Here is a 23968-nt window from a genome sequence, read left to right on the forward strand (position 1 = left end):
GAAGACTTGCAGGCTGGTAAAAGTATCTCAGTCACTACTTAGGTGTTGCAGTCTGTATATGGTAGCAGCATTCAGACAGAAGAGGCTTGACAGCTAGATGGACTAAGTAAGAAGCTATTAAAAATCAGAAGTATTATTCTAGAAGGTAACTTGCAGAGACCTGATTGGTGGAATACCTCAGGTGTTGTTTCAATGCTGCTAAGTGGTGTTCCTAGTCAAGTTGGAAAGAGCCCAATGTAGGGCCACCAAGGTGATGAAGGGTCTGAAGCATTTCTCTTACGAGGAAAGGCTGAGAGAACTGGGACTGTTCAGCCCGAAGAAGAGAAGGCTCAGGGTGTATCTTATCAACGTCTATAAGTACCTGAAGGGAGGGTGCAAGGAAGACTGATCCAGGCTCTTTCTAGAGGTGCCCAGTGCCAGCGCAAGAGGCAGCAGGCACAAACTGGAACACAAGAGGTTCCGACTGATCAACAGAAAACACTATTGCTATGCAGGTGGCTAAGTACTGACACAGGTTGCCCAGAGAGGCTGTGGAGTCTCCCTGCTTGGAGCTCTTCAGAAGCCACCTGGACATGGTCCTGGGCAACCTGTTTTAGGTGTCCCTGCTTGAGCAGGGGAAGGGTTGGACCAGATACCTCCAGAGGTCCCTGCCAACCTCAACCATTCCATGATTCTGTGAATGTTTGTTGTCCCTGCTGTATTCATGGTCTGCCATTGGCAAGGTAACCCTCAGAACTGGAAATGCTGGCTGTTTTGCTGAAGAGTCTAGACCTGCAGTAAGCAAGATTTTACTTCCCAAGGATTTCTGAGACTAGAGGTAAACCTTGTGCTACCTCCTGCTCCATAATCTGAAGCTGCTACGTTTGCCTTAGCTGTAGGCCTCTAGGACGGAAATCTGAGTTAGCTAGAGCTCTGAGTGAGATATATTTAATCTGAAGAGCTACTAGGGAGATCCTCAAATATCAAATGGGCTTCAGCTTAAGCATTATTGTATTGTGAATTAAACTCTATCCTTACTATATAGAGAGAAACAAGAAGTAAACAGGCTATATCAAACAGAAGTAAAAGTTCATACAGCCACTGTGTCTGTGCTTCCAGCTGAGTAATTTGGCCTCATGGACACCGACAGAAGTGTCCCAACAGTGCAACTTAGAAGAGCTCAGCCCTCCCAGTGACAGCAGGGTTTAACTGAAGTTACTGATTGCAGATGCTTTTAGCCAAGATTGAGATTATTATTTCTTGGAATGACTCTTACACTAAGTGAAAGCAGAACTGGGTATCATCACTGTTTAGAAATGCCTATCTTGAAATTGCAGGTGAATGCTTCAATGAAAAATAATCTTTTCACTTCTATCATCAAGAAAAAGAACCTACTCCTGAAGAATAGTAGGTTTCGAAGTGATACATAAGGTATAGCTGGGGAAAATGCATTTGTTATATCAGTATTCACCTTTGTGGTTGTCCTGGTTTCAGCTGGGGTAATTTTCTTCCTAGTAGCCAGTATAGTGCTATGTTTTGGATTTAGGATGGAAATAATGTTGATAACACACTGATGTTTTAGTTACTGCTGACCAGTGCTTGCATAGCCAAGGACATTTCTGCTTCTCACACTGCCCTGCCAGCGAGGAGGCTGGGGGTGTCCCAGAAGCTGGGAGGGGACACAGCTGGTACAGCTGGCCCAGACTGACCAAAGGGAAGTCCCATACCACATGGCATTGTGCTGAACAGTAATATGGGGGGAGTTGGCCAGGGCAGGGGGCTGCCATTGCTCAGGGACCGGCTGGGTGATTAATTGGCTGGTAGTGAGCAATTGTGTTGTGCATCGCTTTCTTTGTCTTTTTTTCTTTTTTCTTTTTTTTTCTCTTTTTCTTTTTTTCTTTTTTTTCCTTTTCTTTTTTCTTTTTTTTCTTTTTCTTATTAAACCATCCTTATCTCAACAATGACATCTTGCATTTTACCTGTTTTGATTCTCTCCCCCATCCCACTGCAAGGGAATGAGCAAACAGCTGTGTAGTGCTTAGCTGCCTGCCAGGTTAAACCACAACAGTGGCCTATAAGCAACTTAAAAGTAAACACTTGTTTAGAAAAATAAAGCAATCTGAAAAATGCCAAACCAGAATAATTTGTGATGGAAAACAGCTACTGGTGAAAACTACATGGAATGAAGATGGTTGTAGTACAATTCAGTGTTAACATATAATGTGCACAGGAAAGGAACAAAATTGTTCTCATCACATGAACTATTGTTAGGACTTCTCAGCTGATGTACATTATAATCTGGCCTTAATAGATCATGTCTCATCCACAAGAATGTCATCTGACAAAAATAAAAATGTGCAGAATATTTCATTTTCCATACTGTAATGCGATTCAGGAAAAAGCAGAAAAGGGACAATCAGACACTTTTGTTTCTGCCAGCTTTTTCCTCCTCTCCATTTTAGTCATAGGTTTTGTTTTTTCTTTGTCTCTTTATCACAACAAAGTTTTGCTCTGAGGATACAATTTTCTGAAGTATTTCTTTTATTAAGGTTATTTCTTTATTAAAGTATTTCTTAAGTATTTCTTAAGAGTGGGAATTAAGTATTTAAGAAATGACAGGTGGTGAAACACTCATTTGGACAAGAGTTGAGAAAATTCATTAGGTTAGATCACACAGTAAATTTGTATTTCACTTGTGTTAGATGCAGTTCTGTAAAGTGAAATGCCTGTCCTGAACAACGTATTATCTGATGGCTTAGCCGAGCATGGCTAAACAGCAGGATCTCAACTCTAAAGTCATTTGGGTTGACACAATTGACATTGCAGCATTATTTACTTTGCTAATTCTTTGGCTTTTGGGAAAGTGGATCTGTCTGTGCTGTTAACCATGGGAATCACACAGGCTGGCACACCTCACTAGGACTTTAAAACCCATCTACTTCACAAGCTCACTTCCTGACTACTGGAACGTGCTTGATTCTTAATCATCCCACTTGTCACTTCTGGCCATAGGTGTAACTAAACAATTATTCTACACTTTTATTTATTATCAAGGGAGAGAAGAATTAATAATAAGACTGTTCTGGAGAAGCTCTATTAGGCAGATGTTTGACTGTGATGTTTTGTCTCCTTTTCCAGTGAAATTGCAGATAATCCTTTCATGACTTCAGTGCCTGCAAATGCTTTCCATGGGCTCTGTAATGAATCTCTAACCCTGTAAGTCCTTCCAGTTTAAGACACAAGGCAATTATTTTGTCTTGGTCTCTCAAGCATATGGTAATGTTAAAAAAATAATTTGGTTCTGCTCTCTAAGTAGTCACAGAGAACAGTAGTAACAGAGAAGCATCATACGTAGTATCCATAATCTAGTTTGCATAAATACTCTACCGTGACAGTAATTTGAATCAAGCTGCTTTTCTTTAAACTAGCTTACTAAAGCATTCTTGCTTTCGTATGACAATAGCAAGAAATGGTTATACTGGAGAAAATCAAAGGCAAAAACTTGTAGTTTTCCTTCTCTAAAGCTACAGCATGGTTAAAATTGTATTCAACTTTTTTGCAACCTAAGTGGCACATACTATGAAAACTAATGGGTGGCAAGTGCCAGAAGTCCTATTTAAGAGAAAAAATGTTCAGAATTATATTTAAGAATAATAATATAAGAATTATATCTAATTCAGTTATGCAAGTCATACTCGGTGTGAGCCACAAAAAAAGGACTGAGGAGAGGGGAGAGAAAATGACTGTAATGAGTTAGGATCTCAACTAGGGAGGACAGCACTAAAAGGCAAAAGAATGAATTCTAAAGAAATTTGAAATATTCAGGCAGGTCTTATAGTAAAACGGTACCTATATTGTATGTATTATTTCCTTAATCAGTCCTTGCAGAATTCTGTTTCCTTGTTTTTAGCTTGGGAGTGGGAAAGCTATGGCAAACCATTTTAGTCTAGTTCTATCTTTGCTGTAAAAAGATGGCACACCTGCCACACGATATTCTTAATTCAGCAAGAATGCTGCTGGGCATCTGCTTGACCTTGCACTATAATTGCTACTTCTTCAAGATATTAAAATTAACTCATCCATATATGTGCTATTGCCAAGGAAAATGATACATAAGATGATAGGTATTCAGTTATTGAAGCATCCCAAAATACACTGATTTATTTTTTTTTTGCTTGCAGCAAACTCTACAATAATGGTTTTACCAGCATCCACGGTCATGCTTTTAATGGGACAAATCTAGATGCTATGTAAGTAGCAGATCATTTTCTTCTTTCAGGGAAAAAATAAAACAACAAACAAACCACAATTAATACTGTATTCTTGCTGGAGGCTCTCAAATGCATATCTTATTCTAATTGTTTTTAAGGAGCAAAAAAAAGGATATTAATTTCAGCCAGCAATAAAAATATGGGCATTTTAATGTCTCTTGCAGTGTGCTTTGATTTGAGGTATATATATATTAATAGCTCAGAAATAAAATCATGGCAGGTAATTCCACTGTGAATTTTGTTTAACTTTCTGGCTTGAAGCTATAATAAAATAAATTATGATCAGTAAGATTTCTAAGAGTATTTCAAAGACAATTATGCTGTTTTACCTACAAGGCAGTTTATTTTAATAAGTGCAATACTGATAATGGTAGCAGCTGTTTCACAGAAATCTCTTACCTGAAAAAAAAAAAAAAGTAAGGTGCTGGAAGCAATTGAGAAGAAACAGTCATTTGCACTAGAAATAAGGGGTGTGCATGTCCAAAACATGAAGCAATCATTCCAGCTGTCCCTTCACCTCATTGTAGTTTCTGGAAAACAACTATCTAGTGATTAAATATCCTTTTTACACCTTTCCCAAAATAATCTTCATCAATCATTAACACATAACACATCTCAAAAGATTTCAGAGGCTCCATTCAATTTGGCAGAGCTTACTCAGCTCCTACAGAGGCTTGACTGGAATCTGGTTGGCAATCTATCTCATGAGTCAAAGAGCTTTTTTTATTGCGAGCTCTTAAGTTAACCAGAGAGGCATGAGGATACACAAGTATTGTCAGTACTTCTTTATTTTCAATAGGACTTGAATTGTATAAAAAAATTCTGTAAGACCATTTTTCACATGGTCTGAATCTTTGCAAACCACCTTTTCCTCCTTAACAGCTAGCTGGACTTCTTGAATTTTGATAAGATTCAAGTTAAACTAAAAAAATTGGGATAGGTCTTATTTTACTAACTTTAGTTCAGTTATTGACCTTTCATGTGAAAAAGGAAGTTTTTCATGGTGACATAGCGTTTGTACTAGTGCCTACAAAAATCACAAGATGTAAAATATGGCTAAATGCATCCAGTGTCTTGACCAAATCTCTCTAAGCTGTATATGAAATGCTTAATACCTTTCTAAGTATTAGCCAATATATGAACTGTGCAGCTCTTCCACTTTGACAGTTTGTAAATGATTTTGTAGAATTTTTTCTTTTTGCATCTCTGGTAGTGTGTAAGGACTATTGCTTCTGGTCTTATTGGAATTTTCCTTATTATTATCAAGTGAAAATGTAGTTTTATGTGATTCAGTGGCCAAAGCATCTGCTTTATTGAATTGGGTGCAAGTAGAAAAGGAGAAAACACATATCAGGTTCTGCAGATACTGCTTACTTTTTTTCAGAAAAAGTTTATAAGTAGTATTTTTTCAGTGAATCTTTCCAGAGACTGGTTATGATGTGCTAGTTAAAAGCATTAAAGAAAAAAAAAATATACTAAAGAATTAAAAACAGGCTTACCTTCAGGGCTTTGTCTACCAGCAGGAAAAATGGTTCATTACAACAAACGGTTTTCTCCTAATTAAATCATATGACATTTACCTGAAGCAAAGCACTACTCCAGATTTACAAGGCAAACTAGGGGGCAGAACATCAGTGATGAAGTCTTTATCTGTTTGATAAAATATATTGAAATTTCTAAACTAATTTTCTGAAGTAGTTTGATTACCATATGCCAAGATAAGGTGTAATTCTGTTGAGTGCAAGCTTGGAGACTTGTTGTTTCTAACGGCAACATTAAGTTAATGCAAAAGGCAAATATTTCATTTTCTGTATTCTGACATTTCTGATTTGAACTCCTGTTTATCTAACACTGAACTGCAAAGAAAGTACCTGTTTTCCTCTGGGTCTGATGCGAGGCCCTTTGGACTAGATGTAATGAAGAGCGAAAAAGAGTAATAGAAAGAGATTTTAATGGGTTTTGAACGATGACCTCAAGGAAGAAAACAAGCAAAAAAAAAAAAAGGAAAACATTAGGTTTTTTTTTTTTTTTTTAGAAATCATTCAAAAATTCCATATACCATCTATAAATTTTAAGAAATTTTGGGTATCTCAGAGGATACCTTCTACAACGTAGCGTCTTTCAACCACTCTTGCAGTATTGACTTACGTAATTCAAGGAGGTTAAAAACTAACGCAGATATAGGTGTGGAGTTGTGCATAAATGATTTCCTTCATCATATCAAATAATGGTGCTACCTACTAAATCTCATTCAACAAGGATTTGTGTTTTAGAGCAAGCCACAGTATATCTGTACTTGTTTTATAAAGGCAGGGAAGTAAAGGAACATGAATGAAGAGGTGAATGCTTTTACTGAAGTGTTCATCTGAAAATTGAATCCCTTGTCTAACACAACATTAAGATCCAGTTTGAACTGTGTCACTTCTGCAGACTTTCTCAAAGTGGTGCTCCTGCACCAATGTTTATTTCTGCAAGGAAGGAAAGACATTCCTTAAAAATATAGTTCCAGTGAATGGCAAAATATATTTGAGATGAGCTTTTACAGAGCTAAATTACTGAAACGGAGAGTGTTCAATCTCAAAATCTAATTACAAAAATAAACTCCAAAGGAATATATTTACTTTGGTATACACTCCCAGGAATCATTTATAATGGTTGGCTGAGCTCAGAGTCAAGATAAGCAATGGTGCGGTAGAAGCACATGATGAATCCTTAATATTGCTAATTTACCAACACACGTCTTTTGTCTGCTCGTCGTTTCTTTAACCTTCATTTCATAAACCAACAATATTTAAACAGACTAACATGTTACATGTCCAGAACCCATTTAATGCTATAGTGCTGCTCTGTAAATGTGTGGCCAATGTTGTTTTGTGGGTTTGGTTGTTTTTTTTTTTCCTCCCTGTTTGTTAAAATCTATGGGCTTACTTTAAAACCAGAAGCTGAAATAAAACTGTAACTTGAATTGGTTTTAACTAAGTGATCCTTTGGAAGAAAATGTTGAAAAAACTCCCTTCTTCTCTAATCTGTTTATTCTTATTCCATCACTCCTTGTGCTGATAAATTGGTTGTAGGACTGCTGTAAACCTTGTCACTGAAATAATCTAGCTTAAAAAAAAAACAGTAGAGAAAGCTGTGTCCAGCTATAATATGGGGGATGGCATAAATGACCTTGGAATATGAAAGAAGAGAAGCTGTTTAAACACTTTCTGAAAAAAGAAAGGTATGTGGAACTATATATTACTTAAAATATCTGGTCAGTACTTTTCATTCATATCCTTAACCCCCAGAGGAAAATAGATTTTTAGTAAAAATATTTTGTAAAAATATCTTTGGACCTGTTGGCATTTTTCAGTTTTTCATCTCAGTTGAGGAGTTTGAATATTCAGTATTTTGGTTTTCTTTTACCATCTCATGTTCTTCCCATTTGCTCTGTATCTCCAAAATGGTATCCCTAAATAGTTCCCAGAATGCTTGCAGTAATTTAACTTTTATACCTGCTCCTTTTGTTTACTTTTAAAGAACTTTTCTCATACGTATGTATTTCTCCTTTTTGCAGACTCTAACTGTGGTGTATTCTTTGGCTTTTTTGGGCCGACAGAGTTGCTGATTATCAGTACCTGGTGGTTGCTCTTACAAAAGACTTTAGACAGTAACATTTTGAAACAGATCCCAAGAGCCATTCAAGTTGAAATCAGGAACTGTTTTTCCTCAGGTGGACTCTCTAACTTGTTGCTTTATGAAGCATGCATCGATAATGTCTTAGTACTCCTATCTTTGTCATGCCCTGACATGACATTGTCCTATTTTACACAGCAGTTTAAATGCCCTATTACTGTCTCATGTCCTCCTAAGGTCTCTTGATGCTCCTCTGCATACTACAGTCACATTGTCCTGATGGGGCGATGGTAGTACAGACTTGAAAAAATATATTTCCCACCTACCCCTGGAACTAGAGCCCATCAAGATTCAGTATTAGTCATTGGTTATTAGCTTATCATTAGCTTATTGATCTGACTTAAAAACAAAATGAACAAAACCCCTCCTTTTACTGATAGCACTATGAAACCATCCGCTTATCCTACTCTAGACTTCCTGTGTACTTTGTGTCGTGATGTTGATGTTGTTGACATCTGATTGCCTTCCACCAATTTTCCAAAACGACTGTTATTCTAATGTCCCTACTGAGGGCAGATATTCCACTTCACCGATGTGATTTGTTAGCCTTTCAACCTTTGTTTATGCACATGGGTATCACTAGTGTGGTTTTCTTTTCTGCACTGTATTTAAATGACATTCTATACCATTTGGCAATGCGTAAAAGCAGGATTAAAGGAACTCTTGGAAGGAGTTATGCTGGCTGTACATAAACTTTCTTTATCAAATAACTATTCACTAGAGTCTTATTTCTTTCCATTTTTAAAGAGGTACCTATCAAAATAAAAGCTTAAACAACTGAAATCAATTAGCATCAGGAAATTGTACATTCTGATGCGCCTGACTCATCTATGTGGAAACTGGCAGCTAACACTGTAGCCCCTCCTTGGTAACACATGGTTATGACCTTTCCATAAGTCTCCACCTGGCTGTTTCTATTTGTAAGTAAGAGTTTTATTGCATATGTAAATTATTATATTTGAGGTTTATCACTCACTATGGTGTTCAAATGTTGGGGAAAACCTGGCTGTATAACAATGTCTAATTATTAAAGCAGACAGGTTGTATTAGGCAGGTTTTTCTGTCCTTCAAAACTACAACCTAGATGTTGAAATCTTAGATTAATTCTTAGCTCTTGCTCTGTTTTTTATTTTTGTATTAATTTGCAGACAAAATCATGAGGAAATTTGCAAACTGAAGCAATAGTTCAAATCAAAGGTGACTAGGCTGTCATTTACAGAATATAAAAGTCTGAGTTCTTCTGAGAAAGCACAAACGTAAGGTGATACTATAATGCCACATATTTTTACAGAAACAAAGCTTATTTCAAACACCAACAGATAAGGAGAAAGAATAAGCTATTTTTCTCTCTAAGAAGCAAGGCTTTAGGCATGGGTAATGTCCAATAAGTAACATGCCAGAAATTTTATCCTGGCATGGCTCCCTAAGATTCAGTGTTGTATAACCCAGCTGAAGTGCGTTTACTTCTGCTCATTTCTCACCATGGTGATCAATGTAAGCTTGTATACAACAACTGTTAGTGAAAATTTGCCAATGACTTCAACTAGGATGGAATTAGAGTTTTTACTTGATTTTTTTTCCAAACCAAACAAGTGCTTTGACTTTGTTTTTACAGCCAAACCCCAGTTCACCTATCTGAATTTGAAACATTCTTCCAGCACAGAGGTAAAATGGTGGTCTTCTGCATTTTATGAGTTGACTTAAATATCTCCACAGCCACCATCTCAAATGGTGTTTTTGTTACAGAGGTTAGAATTAAGAAAGGTTTGACAAGGAATATACCTCTGCCACTAACTTACACAGTGGGCACAGCATCTTCATTGACACCCTCTGAAAGCAGGTGTACAACCTCCCTTTCATTTTTTTTTTGTCTTACTAGCTACATCACAAGCTAACTTTAAGATGTTTATAATAGTTACAGTACCCAACATCCTGACATTTACCCTCCCTCTTCACCTTTAGTATTACTGCCTGAATCAGTAATATCAAATTCTTTACCCTTTCGTGTCATTTAATTTCTATAATAGGTCTGGTCTAGGTATCTTATCATTTCTGTGCCAACAGCACTCTGAAATTTTACAAAATTCCTCTTTTTAAGATAATCATAAGTATCTTGACAATTCTGACAATGACATTCTGAACATGACAGGTGACATTCTGAACAATGTCACGTGGCTTCACGTGGGTAAGGCTGTTTCTCTCCTCCTGTTTCTCTCTTTTTCTGTTGAACACATCATCGGCAATCTTCTCTGCTTTCATCTACCCTTCCAAACATGACCTCCATTAGGCAGTCTGTCTGCAGTCCTTGCAAGGTTTCTGTCCTTTAGCTGGACTTAGGACTAGTAAGATTTTACCAATCATCTGCTGTCATCTTATTCTTCATCATTTTTGCATTGCAAGACCTCCACCAGCCCTGTGCCCTTGTTGGCAATACATCAAGGGATTCCGTCGCTTGCAGTTGTTTGGCCTGAGTGACCCACTGTTGTCCCACTCATGTCAGTAGGAGTTCCTCTTCCTGCTTCTGTCGAACCTGAGCTGCCTGTAATACTGCAGTCCGGGGCTGTTGTTGCTGCTCCTAGACCGCAGTCTCATGTTTTAATCTGTGGCTTGCTACTGGGCCATTAGACTTTACCTTTCTCACTACTCAGAAAATTGATAAAAAGAGGAAACCCCTTCTGAGTATAAACAGGATAGTCACAGGTGCCTAAGACACTATGTTCCTTCAGGGCCTTTATAGCACTGATCATTTTACCATCTTTTCATCAAGGGGAATCACACATTCCCCTTGGCAATTTTCTGTGTCCTCATTAATGGATTGCACTGCACTTCTGCCCTAAAGCTCAGTCCTGCAGCTTTTCACCATCTCCACTGCTGCCTTAGTTCAAGCTTCTCTCAGAGGTCTTGACTTACCATAGCACAGAAACAAAATGCTTGGACTGTAGTGTCTCATTGCTTATGTAGTGCCCCTCGGCCAAGAGAGCTAGATGTTCGTTCATCCTTCTCCAGGGACTACTATATTTGGTAAATGACTGTCATCATAAGACTTCAATTTCCAACTCAATTAAGTTAACGAGCACAACTAGATTTGATGCCTGCAAGCTATTTATCTTGTAAACATTGTGACAGAACTTGATTGAACTAAGTAAAAACACCATCTAGGTTTTAATCCCTAGTTGAAGGAAAGAATTATCACAGTAAAGTCCTACCTGTATTCCTACGCGTATGTGTGTGGGGTGTGTGTGTATATACGTAGATAGACACACACGCATATTTATGTATATATCACCACCTCATCTTCAGTCTCTCTTCATTGCTCAGCAAATTCCACACATTCCTGCCTATGTTTAGAAGATCTGGCTGCCTGCAGTCCTCCTGGCTAACCAGGCGGGTAATGGGATTGGCATTGAAGTTCCACCTTGTCAAGGAAATTAGCATGCCCATGGCGTTTTGTGAAGTACTTTTTAGCTGGACAGTTGTTCCAAAACCACATTTTTGTTCTAACTCTGTGTCAAGTAAACCCAACTCACACACAAGCTGGCACCATATGCATAAAAATAATGCGTGTTTTTCCACTTCATCATGTTCTGTATCTGCTCTTTGCAGAATGTCATTAAAAAGTGCTCAATGCTACACATCCATTGTGACTCCAGCAGAAAACTAAGATGCTGGTGCTTCTACTGCTCCTGAAGGTTTTTTATGCTTTCTCTTTGTACACCTGCAATTGTGGAATTACAGAAACAAAATATTTCTCCCAGATCTTTCCACAAAAACTTCATTAACTGTTTTAGGCCATTGAAAGCAAAGTCTGAGATAAATATAAAGCAATTTGGAACTTGACTGAATTACCTCCAATACTAATTCATATATTTTTAAGCTTATCAAACTACAGTTTCAGACCATGGTAAACAGGAATTCAGCTTAAAAATATATATATATTTTAAAAATGTTCTAATCCATCATTTTAAAATGTAATCTAAAAACACAATTGAATTAAAAATTTATTGTTCCACTTGGGTTGTATTAATTTTTTGAGTGCTCAGTAGCACTGCATTACCTGCCTTCAATCATGCACCTTCAACTCAACACTGGGACAGGGTGGCCCTTTACATATTATTTTTGTAAATCTGCTAGGCAAGTAAACTGAAGATCTTTAACCCATGGATAACTATTTCCAAATACCTGTGTTTTGTCTGTTTCTGCAGCTATCTTCACAAGAACAAATACCTGAAAGTTATCAATGAAGATGCATTTCTGGGAGTGCACAGCGGACCAACTCTACTGTGAGTAGGAGAAAAGGAAGTAGAGAAAGCTTTAAAAATAATACAATGTCAGTTGTACTTTCTTTCCAACTGTTATCAGCAGTAGAGCAGCAAGAGTGGGAATGGCATGTTTACAAAAAGATGATCAGCAGCGAAAGCTGTTCTTTAGGGAACTCATTTATTGTTAGAAATAGTGTTCCTATAGGTTTTTTTTCTGAAAGACTCTGTGCTACAATCTGTCTCCTGACTATACAACTGGAGTACAATTGTAAAACTAAGGACTGTAGTAGCATGTATGTAAAGGAAATGGAAACAGATTAAAAAAAAGGAATTTTAGACAGAATAGAGTTACTTCTGGTGCTGTCTTTTCTTCTTTCTCACATAACTCGGCTTCCAGTCTTATTTCATAATCCTTCAAAAACTCTCCAGTAAAATTAGAAATGGCAATATGGAGTGACACAAACAACTTTAAGAACCATATTTTCTGACTCCGTTCATTTAGTATTTAACATAGCATGTAGAACCAATCACGGGGAGAACTGAGGTGCCAAAACTGAGATTCCCTCCTCCACTGCAAAACCAGATGGTGCTGGCAATGCTCCCTCCATGTAAGAATCAGTTTCACTTTCTGTTCTTCAGAATGGCACCTTTACATCAGCATAATGGTGTGTGGTTTCCATAAGGAATCCTAGTAATTAGCTATAGTAATGAAAAAATACAGATGTTTTTCTCCCAGAATCTTGCTGACTTCAGAAAATCAGGCTGGCTACCAGCTACATGCAGACATTTCAGATATAACCACTTTATGCTAAGGAGAGTTGTGTACCTACTGTGCAAAGTTGCAGCAGACCTTTGATAGCGAGGTCATTATCAAATCTCTGATTCTCTCTGTTCCCTGCATCTAAATGCAGATGCATTGTGAGACCTGTGTGTGGATGGTAGCCTGTCTTCTGCTTCAGTTGTCTAAATCACTTGGCCTTGTTGGATGAAGAGGAAAATCTGGCTGAGGGCCCACCTTTCAGGGCCACATTATTCTTCCACATCACTCTCTACCACAAGGTCCACTGGAGTTGCTAGCAGGGAACAGGGTCTGAGACAAGCTCTGGTGAGTATCAGGTTTTCCTTTCACCAGCTTGGGGGGAGGGAGAAGCACAGACCATGCACTCCTAATTCTGAAGCAGATACTTGAAATAACTAGACACTGGGGAGGCAGTCCATAACAATCAGAGTCATTCCAACAACAAATCATGCCAAAATACTCCTGTCACACAGGGATTACATTTTGTCTGCTTCCTTAAATCCTCCTCACTTTCCCAGTGGCACATAATGCATCACCAGCTACCCCCTTTCACAGCAGATCAGAAAGAGTAAGCACCAATCCTACAGTCATGCTCATAAGGGCGCACAGGCCAACTCTTCCTCCCGTCCTCTCACTCCTTTCACTCCCCTTCCCTCTGCAAAAAGGTGCTGCAGGACTACATAGGTCAATAGGGGTAACATTATGCCACAACCTTCTCACCTCAAAGGTGGCAGCTCTATCTGCTAACTGGTGGGCCATGTCAGCCAGTGCTTCTCTCAAGGGAACCTGCAAAGGGAGGAATCTAGTCCAACCCTTTTTATTTTAACTTGCAAAGTCCTGGGGCTACAGGTAGGTATGAGAATAAGTAAAGGCAGTAACACACTGCACTGTGTTTCTCAAGACACTGTCAAAGACAGTACTTTTTTGCTTACTTTTTTTTATCCTGTCACTGAATCACCTGAGGGCTAAACTTCGGTTATGCCAAGAGTGGACAGATCCTAAGACAACAACGAGGAGGTTGTGTTTTCCAACTGGTTCCTAAAAGTTACATATTCCAGCCAAAAAGAGTACAATTGAGATCAGGAATTAAGGAGGAAAACTGCCCATTTAGGCAGAGCAAAAGAGGCTACTCTGGAATCAGAAGGCAACAGATCAGGAGGGAACACTGAAAAAGCTCACAAAGAGGCTGTTAAACTTCCTGCTCAGGGAACCTGGGTTGATAGCTGTCTCCCAGAGAAGGCCATTGCTCCTCTGCCTCCCTGCTGGTTGGACTGCCTTCTACCTTCCAGGAAGACTCAGGCCACCCACCCCTGAACTGAGGTGGTCATGGTAGTAGAACTAGCAGAGGCTGTGTTGGTGCTGAGTCAGCCACTATTTTCATTACTATTTGGCTGACGAGGTCTTCTTCTTAATATTGCACATGGCAACAAAAAAATCCCTTTCTCATTTTGTACCTGACCAGAAATACATTTTTCATTTGACATTACCTAGACACCATATTTTCATTATGATACTACTTTGTCACATGCAATGTACAGTCTCAAAACAAGTCGCACTCTCATGCTATGTTTGAGGTCTCATACAGCTCACTGCACATCTTCCCTCTGGGACTACAGGTGGCACAAAGGGTTGAAAAGCTCCTCCTAGGAATGGCAAAAGAAAAAAAAGGGAGGTGAGAGCTTGCGGCAGCAGATATTGACTCCTGGAGTTACTGTGGGCATTTAGAGCAGCACTGTCATCGTTATGCCAGAGAGGTGTACAAGTGATGACATGCTGCAAAGGGTCATGGGTTAATAATATGCCGTATGCTGATGTATGTAAGCTACACAAACCTCTTGTGTCAGAGGCTAGAGATCACTTCCCATGATATACAACATATGCAACTGTAGAAAACTGCCTTCTCACCCTCTCTTTTTGAGACAGATTTCTCAAGTGACTTGAAAATTTTCTAATCTTCTGTAATTATTGTGTTAGCCCAGCTGTCACTGATCCTCCAACTCAGGGCATGTTTTACATCTGCAATCTTAACAGCCAGTTATCTATCTCCCATTAGAATGATAGACTATAGCCACAGTAGTATTTATAATTAGAGAGAGAGGTGATACTACAGTGATAGTATAGAATCATAGAATGGTTTGTGTTGGAAGGGACCTTAAAGATCATCTAGTTCCAACCCCATGGGCAGGGATACCTCCCACTAGATCAGGTTGCTCAAAGCCCCATCCAACCTGTCTTGAACACTTCCAGGGATGAGGCATTCACAGCTTCTCAGTGCAACTTGTTCCAGTGCCTCACCACCCTCTGAGTGAAGAATTTCTTCCTTATATCTAATCTAAATCTACCCTCTTTTACTTTGAAGCTGTTGCTTCTTGTCCTATCACTACACTCCCTGATTACAGTGAGAGGTATTGTTCTCAAAGGCAGAAGGTATAAAATAGCATATAAGCATCAGTATATCAACAGTGATTAAAAAAAAAGAGTATTTCGCATCACAATCTTTTGATTTGCTAGTACTAAGCTAAAAAATCTTATGAAAAGTGCAACAGAGTATTAATTTTTAATTTAATTTTAATGGAATTGTAGTAGCAATTTTAGAGACTTCTATTATCTGTGAATAACCAGGAATTATTCTGCATGTGTTATGCAGGAAGAGTTTGTTATAAAGCAGATATCTTCCAAAACCAATTTACGGCAGAATCCTTCCACCTCCACAGATCTCTTATTTGATATTCAGAAACTACTTTAACAGGAAAAAAGTTTCTGAAACTCCCACTTACGCGCTTCCTTAAGAAGGCTGAAGTCAAAATGGATGAGAATTGAGTGAAACACTGCGATTTATCATTGTGTCATATCGAGGGCCAGTAACATCTCCCACGGGGGACAGAAATGTGCTTGCAATCAGTGCTTTATTACACAACCCCGCTGTACCATCAAGACTAACATTAGTGAGTTAATTATAGAGAGATGAGAGATTTCTTAACTTGCATAATAGCCTCAGAAGTCTGACCAATATGGCTGTTCCATATGCCACTTGGGTAGTGTAAATGACTTGGCTTACTTTAATAAATAAATTAAGTCATTTTTGGTTCAGGCATCTCGCTGTTGTTAGCTTCGTTAGCTGGCATGGGAATTCGTGGACATTGGATCTTCCTCAAGAAAAAAGTTCCACTTAAATACTCTTTCCTCTTAAAAAATAACTCCATGGAAAATGATTGCCAGAAGATAATTATTCCTTTTCCTGGGGCAATGAAGGGCATTGCCTACAATGGTAGCAGTATTAAAAATAAAAAATGGGAGCATCTATGGATCTCAAAAATGAGATTGTCTTTCTGCCTTGCCTCCCTACCAAGCTGTCAGAACTCATCATCTCTGGCGTGTCTTTTATACACTCCTAAAGTGAGAGAATTTGCGGTTGATGGAACAAATATCTGTGCCACAGATCTATTGTTTACTGCTTTTTTTCCTGATCAGGATTTCAGCAGCAACAGCAACTTAAATGATCAAAATAATTACCTTGGATCTACCCTAATAGGGAAATTTTCTTCCATTTTAACTTTAAAAAAAGCCAATGGAAAATCTTTAGCCACAAAGAATTATCCTTGTTTAGATATGTTACGTGAGTTTGGGCATGCTCTCAGACCACCTAGTTAGGAGGTATATTTAAGCAGATATTAAAATTTAGGTACTTTTTTCACGTATTTGCAGTTTGCAGAAGCAGAGGAAGTGAGGAGTAGGATCACTGAAGACAGAACACATGCCAGTCATTCTGATTCCTCTGTCACTGCTGTACATTCAGATGTATACATAGATTGCTGCCTTTGGAAAACTATTTCAGCAGCCTAATGACACTATACTGCTCTTCACCTGAAAACAAATTCTTGGCTAGTATTCAGAGATTCAGTGGACCTGATTTACTAAAATACATCAAGAAGAGCTGCTGCCTAGAACACAAAATCAGTAAAATACAACAAAAATATAAACATATAATCAGGCTTATTGTGCAATTGGCTTTCGCAAAACATGCAGCCCAAATTCAAAACATTACTAACTGTCGCATAGGATACATGTGGGCAATTCATCATCTTTAGAAAGCAGAAGCACTCTTTAAAATATTACTTCCCAGTCTAGGAAACAGTCCTACCTTTGGAGGTTCCACTCTGTTCCTGCCACTGAGCACAAGCAAGTCTCCAAGGAATGGGAACACCCCGCATTCTGCTAATCAAACAGTGCGAATTTGTCGATTTAAAGACTATTTCAGTAAACAGAAATAATATGAGGAGTCTAAGCCCATCTGTCATATATCTTGTGCTTTTTAAACTATTATAGTACTGCAATACTCAGAAACGTATGTGTGATTAGGTAAAAATTCTTAATTGTGCTACTACGTATTCAGTCTCATTTTCTCAACCTTTTAAATTCTTATTATTTGATTTCATACTACAACCACATTTCTGGCTGTGAAAAAGGTTATTGAAAAAAGCTATTACCCATTACATCTAGTTCTGAACTTCATAAAGAAATAGTCCAAAAATAATAATCCAGAAAAAAATATAAGACAAATATTTAGCTGCCCAAATTTAATACTTGTATCATACATACAGTTCATTCAGAAAACATCTCCTAGGTCATAAACTGTGTTTTACTCTCCTATTCCTCTGAAGCTCATCCACGTCTCTGCAATGTTCAATCTAATGTGCAAATTTCACGTACGTTAAGCAACAGCTTACCTTAGAAATGTCAAGACATTACCTAGAAATGTCTTGAGATTTATAAGAAACCATGAGGAAAAGAGAAACAGCTAACGAGCCACAGTTTTAGAAGTGGGTGAGTGCACTTTGGTTACTTTTACACTCCACAGTGCAGAGCTCTGTACTACTGAAGATCGACCACTTTCAGTTACCTGAGCAGCTCTATATCCCAGCTAAATGCTGAAGTCTGGTCCGGATCTGGGCTAGCAGGAAATTTTTCCAGCACTTCAACATAACCCTGGATATTTGGTGTCTCGCATAAGGCTGCTTGGTGGTTGTTTTATTATGTATTGGCCTTTGGTGGCGGTTTGTCAAAGGCCTTGTGGAAGTCCTAAGAGACTCTAAGAGCAATTTTTTCTTACAATGCTCAGAGAGATTTCTTTCTAAAGCAGGACTTTACAAAAGCCCTTTACATGCTGACTTCCCTCAGGTATATCATATTAACCCCCATCTTCATTAACTCGACTTTTTGCTAGAATTTCTAGGAAAAAGCCCAGTACAGACATTAGACTGACAGGCCTGTGCTTCCACTGATCTTCCCAACATTTCAAGAATTGGTGGCTCATTGGCTACCTTCCTATTCCGGGACTATACAGGGCTAAGTTGGAGGCTGCACACCTCTTCTGCTAATTTGACCGTTTCCTTCCTGACTCATTATCATTCATTGTCTCAGTTTTCTTGCCCAACCTCTTCTATAGTCACTTAATTTTGTGACATATGCTCTTGCTGAGTCTATCAGACCTCTTGTATATTCTCTTGTGTGTCTTTGAGCCAGCTACAGCCTAGCAGTAGCAGCAGGATACTTTGTGTGTTGTACACTTTGCTGTGTTTTAATAATGTCTTAGTTATCTATGTAAATACGTATTAGTGAGGCTGTCATAACTGCAGTCATTTCCCATTTTTCGGAGCAGCCCAGAATAAGGGCTGATCATACAGTGAAACAGAAGAAAAACATTTAAGAAAATTTGTCTTCCATATTAATACAGACACAGATTCAATTATCTGCCTGATAACTCTGACTTCTTGGATTCACATTGCTCTGAAGATTAATAGTTATTATTAAAAACCTTTCCAATCCCTCTGCTTACTAGTTTCAAGACAGCTGGTGAGCTGTTTGAAATTGTTTGAGAATCTGAACATATAATCTTCAATACTGGATTGGTAAAGTAAAAAAAATCCCGACCAAGCCCACATTTTTCCTCTGGCCAGTTGACACGCTCTGCTAACAAAGCGTGGGCTTAGGTAGGGTAACTACGTTACCTTCCACAGAAGGACAAATTATCACCAGGCTCCCAAGAGGGTTTTCCATTTGCAACAGCAGTGGTACAGACAGGTGATAAGACCTCTCGGTGGCAGACACAGTACCAGTAGTTTAGGGACTTCCCTAACTGGGGACCCAGGAAACTTCCAGACTTCTGAGCCTTCTTAATCAAGCTTCTCTATCTACTCCTTATTACTTCATATAGGAAGTATTTGATACCTCTGATCATCCTTGCTGTGGTTTTCTATGCTTTTCTACTTTATTTACACACTGTGAAATACATGTAGTTACAGAACTGCATACAGTATTTAAGATGTAGTCACGTTAGATTTACAGAGTGATTTTTTTCTGTTCTATTTTCTCCTTCATTCCTAAAAATCCTTAGCATTCTATTGCCCTTCAACGTTACTGAAATGCACTGAGATGACATTTACAGTGAGGACTCCAAGAAGTTTCCAGAGTGATAGGTAAATTAAACCTCATTGTCATTTACGTACTGTTAAGATTGCTTTTCCTAAGCACACTTTACGTTCATCAGCATTGAATCACATCTATTATTTTACCACTCAGTCACTTAGTATTACAGGGTCCTTCTGCTCCTTTTCCACAGTCAGCTTTAGCTTTCACTACCCTGTATTATTTTGTAGCAGGAACAAACTTCGTTGCTTCTACTCATTCTCTTTTCAGACTTGTTGTGGTTTAGCCCGGCTGGCAGCCAAACACCACACAGCCGTTCGCTCACCCTCCCCCCTCCCTCTCCGGAATGGGGGAGAGAAACAGGAAAGTGAAGTCTGTGAGTTGAGATAAAGACAGTTTATTAAGACAGGGAAAAGAATAACAATAATAATAATAATAATAATAATAATATTAATAGTAATAATGTGTACGAAATAAGTGATGCACAATGCAATTGCTCACCACCCGTTGACCGATGCCCAGCCTATCCCCGAGCAGCCGGCCCCCCACCCCAGCTAGCCACCCCTATATATTGTTCAGCATGACGTCAGATGGTATGGAATACCCCTTTGGCCAGTTTGGGTCAGCTGTCCTGGGTCTGTCCCCTCCCAGCTCCTGCTGCATCCCTAGCCTGCTCGCTAGCAGGACAGAGCGAGAAGCTGAAAAGTCCTTGGCTTGGTGTAAGCACTGCTCTACAACAATTAAAACATCAGCATGTTATCAGCGCTCTTCTCATTCTAATCCAAAACATAGCACCCTGCCAGCTACTAGGAGGAAAATTAACTCTGTCCTAATTGAAACCAGGACAAGACTGTTTACGAATATTTCAGTATTACCAGCACTAACTTAGCTTCTGTGGACCTCTGCTGTGATGATGTGTATATTCTGATACCAGTTCATTTTCTGTTCTTCTCCTAGTATGAATACTTCTCACAAGGTACCAAGCTACTCCCATACTTTTAATTTTTTATTAATCCATGAGAGACATTCCTCTTGTCACATAACATCTTCGTTACCTCAACTACAATTGATATCTAACTGTCAAGGCTTTTCAGAAAAAAAAGCTCATTGCACAAAAAGCATCACCCTTCTCCCTGTGTTTGTGTGAGAATACCTTCAAAGAACCCCCAAGAGTTTGTGATGTGTCACTTCCCTTCCAAAAAGCATTAGCATTTCCTATCACATGACATTTAACCATGGTACCTTCCTGCAGGTAGCTGCCACCACCATGAGTACTTGATAGGGGTTGCCAAACAGCCAGCTATGTCTTAGTAAGGTCTAGTCCAAGATCTGCATTAACAAGATGTTTTGCTTCAGAAGGAGGTCTACATAAAATGAGGAAACTAGTGAAGAATAAAAAGGTAAAGGTAACTAAGTTAACAAGGGATTAGAGCATCTGTCATTCATGAAAAAGGTGAGAGAGCTGGGAATGCTTAGCCTGGAGAAGACTCAAGGAAAACTTAGCAATGTCTATACATAGTTGGAAGGTGGGGAGGGAGCTTGGAAGATGGATCCAGACTCTCCTCAGTGGTACGCAGTAACAGGAGAAGAGGCAAAAAAGCACAAAGTGAAATACAGAAAAGTCCAGTTCAACATAAAAAAAATTCTTACTGTGCAGGTAGTCAAATGCTGGAACAAGCTACCCAGAGAGGTTGTAGAGTATCCATTTCTTGAGATACTGAAAACTCAACAGGACCTAGCTCTGAGCAACTGGCTCTAGATGACCCTGCTTTGAGGATGGAGGTCAAACTGGATGATCTCTGGATTCAACAAAAGATAAAATGACAGTAGGCAGCATTCAGACTGTTCTAAGACCCATCTCAAGGGCTTAGCAGAAACATGTACAATCTGCCAAAAAAGATCTGAGAGAACAAAACAGAAGTTGATATTACTGAAATCAACTACTTGTGACATATTTGAATATGTATGATAGCAAAGAAGCTATTAGAAGTAAAAAGCCCTCCTTCAAACAGTGGAAGCAATTTCTAACTTAATTATAAACACTAGCAAAACAAAGGAAAAAAATAAGGCAGAGTAAAACCAAGAGACTGAGAAGTAATTTATTTAAAGAATAAAATTAGTAATAATTTTCTTCTAGACACAAGAAACCAGCCAGAGTGGGTAAAACACAGTGACAAGAACAGCACTCTTGGAAAACAATGCATAGAAAAAAACTGAACTATTTATTAGCATGGGTGTTTATGATGCAAGAGCTTAGTGTTCCTCCTACACTTTAAACTTTTTTTACTGATTTATTTCTTTACAGAGAGGTCTAGGGACAAAGCAAACAGATGAGTGGAAAACACTAGCAGGATCAGCTGGCATGCACCTGGTAGTTCTAAAGGAAATCCAGAAACTGGGCAATGCAACTGCTGAGCTGAACTCAGAAAATAGAAAGCATCAAACATACTAAATTTTCTAATACACCAAGGTAGAGGAACTTAATTTCAGGTTATGAAGAACATTGTTTTAGCAATTATAGTGCTATCTCTTGAAGTATCCCAATAGGTTAAAATGAGTCTAAGCCCAAAAGAAAATAGCTCTTCCAGTGGAAGATCCAGTTTCATTGAAGAATTTTTAAAACTTTGTTTTTGTACATGCATTACATGGTTGGCTCTAGAGGTGTAATTTTGAAAGTCCTAATATTTCTTCATCATGTCTATTCTCCGAGACATTAAAAATAAGCTTTAAAACACAGAGAAAATCATAGAAGGAATTAATTTTGTACTTGAATTTGAATGGCATCAGAACCTAGCAAAGTGATATAATAAATCTTTGAAACATACTGACAGCATGTGTACATGCCTGGAAGGTATACATAGTATTCCTAATGAAGGAAATGGAAGCGTTCTTGTACATAAAGTTATTTATACGCTAAACTGTTAGTTGAATCTGAGCCTGTGAATTGATTGAATCAGTCCCTGGTGTCAAGTTAGGGTTTATTTAGTTCATAAGAATATGCTGTAGCTGCTTTTGTGCTTCAGAAGCAGAAAATACCCGTGCAGCTTGCTAAATCCCCACCTCCCCTGGATTTGATTTTTGCTGTAGAATTCTATGAAATTCATAAATCACTGTAAGAATCTGAAATTTCAGATCCAGTACTTAATTTTCTGAAGTTTGTCTATTTCTTCCTTTACCTAGGGATATATCCAGAACAGAGATTGTTAATCTTCCAGCCAAAGGACTGGAAAGCCTTAAAGAACTAATGGCCAAAAACACGTGGACTTTAAAGAAATTACCAGCTGTAAAGATTTTTCTTCAACTAATGCGAGCTGATCTGTCCTATCCAAGTCACTGCTGTGCTTTCAAGAACTGGAAAAAAAGCAGTGGGTGAGTTTTTAAAGGAATTAAATGAAGACAATGTTTTAGTACTAATATACAGTTACATATATTGACACTTTTATGAACATTTTTCTAGGTATAGAGGACATTCTTTGAAACAGAGGTTACAATTCCAAACTGAGGGAAGAAAGAATTTTTCATACAACACAATGTGTAGGACCTTTTTCTTCCTTTTGCTAAGCCCAGAAGGAAAAAAATAGGGAAAAAGAACAACCAGAATATGCTACAGCAAGGACTAGAAAAATAAGTTTTAGAGGGTTTATAACCTCATGTTTCATATGTTTTCTAACTGGAAAGCCAAGGTTATATGATATTCTGTAGTAATAATTTTAGCAGGATTTCCAGCTTCCCATCAGAAAAGGTGCTGATAGCTTCTGGAGGGAAAAAATACATTTATAGATGTCCTGATGCAACACAGCAACTCATCTGCTGCATGAACGGGGAAGGGGAGCACATAAGCGGGAATGACTTGCTGTGGTTAGCAGCAGCATTCTACTTCAGAATTCAAATTCAGTGTAATTTTCTACAAAATTTAATAAGGTTTAGAGCCATGAACAAGAGTTCAAGAGCTTACTGAGGCCAGCCCTTGACTCAGGAAAACAGCCTCAATCTTCAGGAATGCAGTATTTGCCATTGCAGTGTATAGTATATTAAAAAATATGCTATGATAAGTGCATGAATTATTCAAGAAAACACTCACGTACCAATAATATTCACAGTTAAAGTGGACTGGGAAAATGAGGACAATCAAATAAGACGGGAGAGAGATTCAAAACTTGGACAGGAAGAATGTGCAGAAGGAACTCAGCACAACCTAATAAAAAAAAACACTAAGGACATGCATGTCTATTAGAGGACATGAACATATCTCAGACTGAATTGTACGCAATCTTAAATTTTAAGCAATTTCAAATTCTAAACAAAAAAAAGATGCTGAATTGCAACTTTCTACTTTTTTTCTACTAATAAATAAATATAAACAAAATTTGACTACAAATGCAATTGCATCACACCATGATGCACTGTATTCCCAGCTACTATGGTACTAGTTAGCTGTAAGGAAAGTAGAGGAAATACACAGAACAGAAATGAAAGCTATGAAAATTCTGGTAGAAACTGATTTGTGAGTAAAAATGAAAAGGAAAATAACATTGCGTGTATTATCTAAGAAGTTA

General features: G+C 38.3%; 1 protein-coding gene across 3 annotated transcripts in view; it reads left to right on the top strand.

The window, feature by feature from the left end:
* The window catches only part of TSHR (thyroid stimulating hormone receptor), a 60970-nt gene that overhangs the window by 35280 nt on the left and 1722 nt on the right, over positions 1-23968 (top strand). For all 3 annotated transcript variants that reach the window (XM_035539349.1, XM_035539350.1, XM_035539351.1), the window contains 4 exons: positions 3118-3195; positions 4161-4229; positions 12131-12208; positions 22593-22781. In XM_035539349.1, the coding sequence (XP_035395242.1) occupies positions 3118-3195; positions 4161-4229; positions 12131-12208; positions 22593-22781 (414 nt within the window). The remainder of the gene's footprint in view (positions 1-3117; positions 3196-4160; positions 4230-12130; positions 12209-22592; positions 22782-23968) is intronic.

The sequence above is a fragment of the Cygnus atratus genome, chromosome 5 (assembly GCF_013377495.2).
Source record: "Cygnus atratus isolate AKBS03 ecotype Queensland, Australia chromosome 5, CAtr_DNAZoo_HiC_assembly, whole genome shotgun sequence".
Taxonomy (NCBI): domain Eukaryota; kingdom Metazoa; phylum Chordata; class Aves; order Anseriformes; family Anatidae; genus Cygnus; species Cygnus atratus.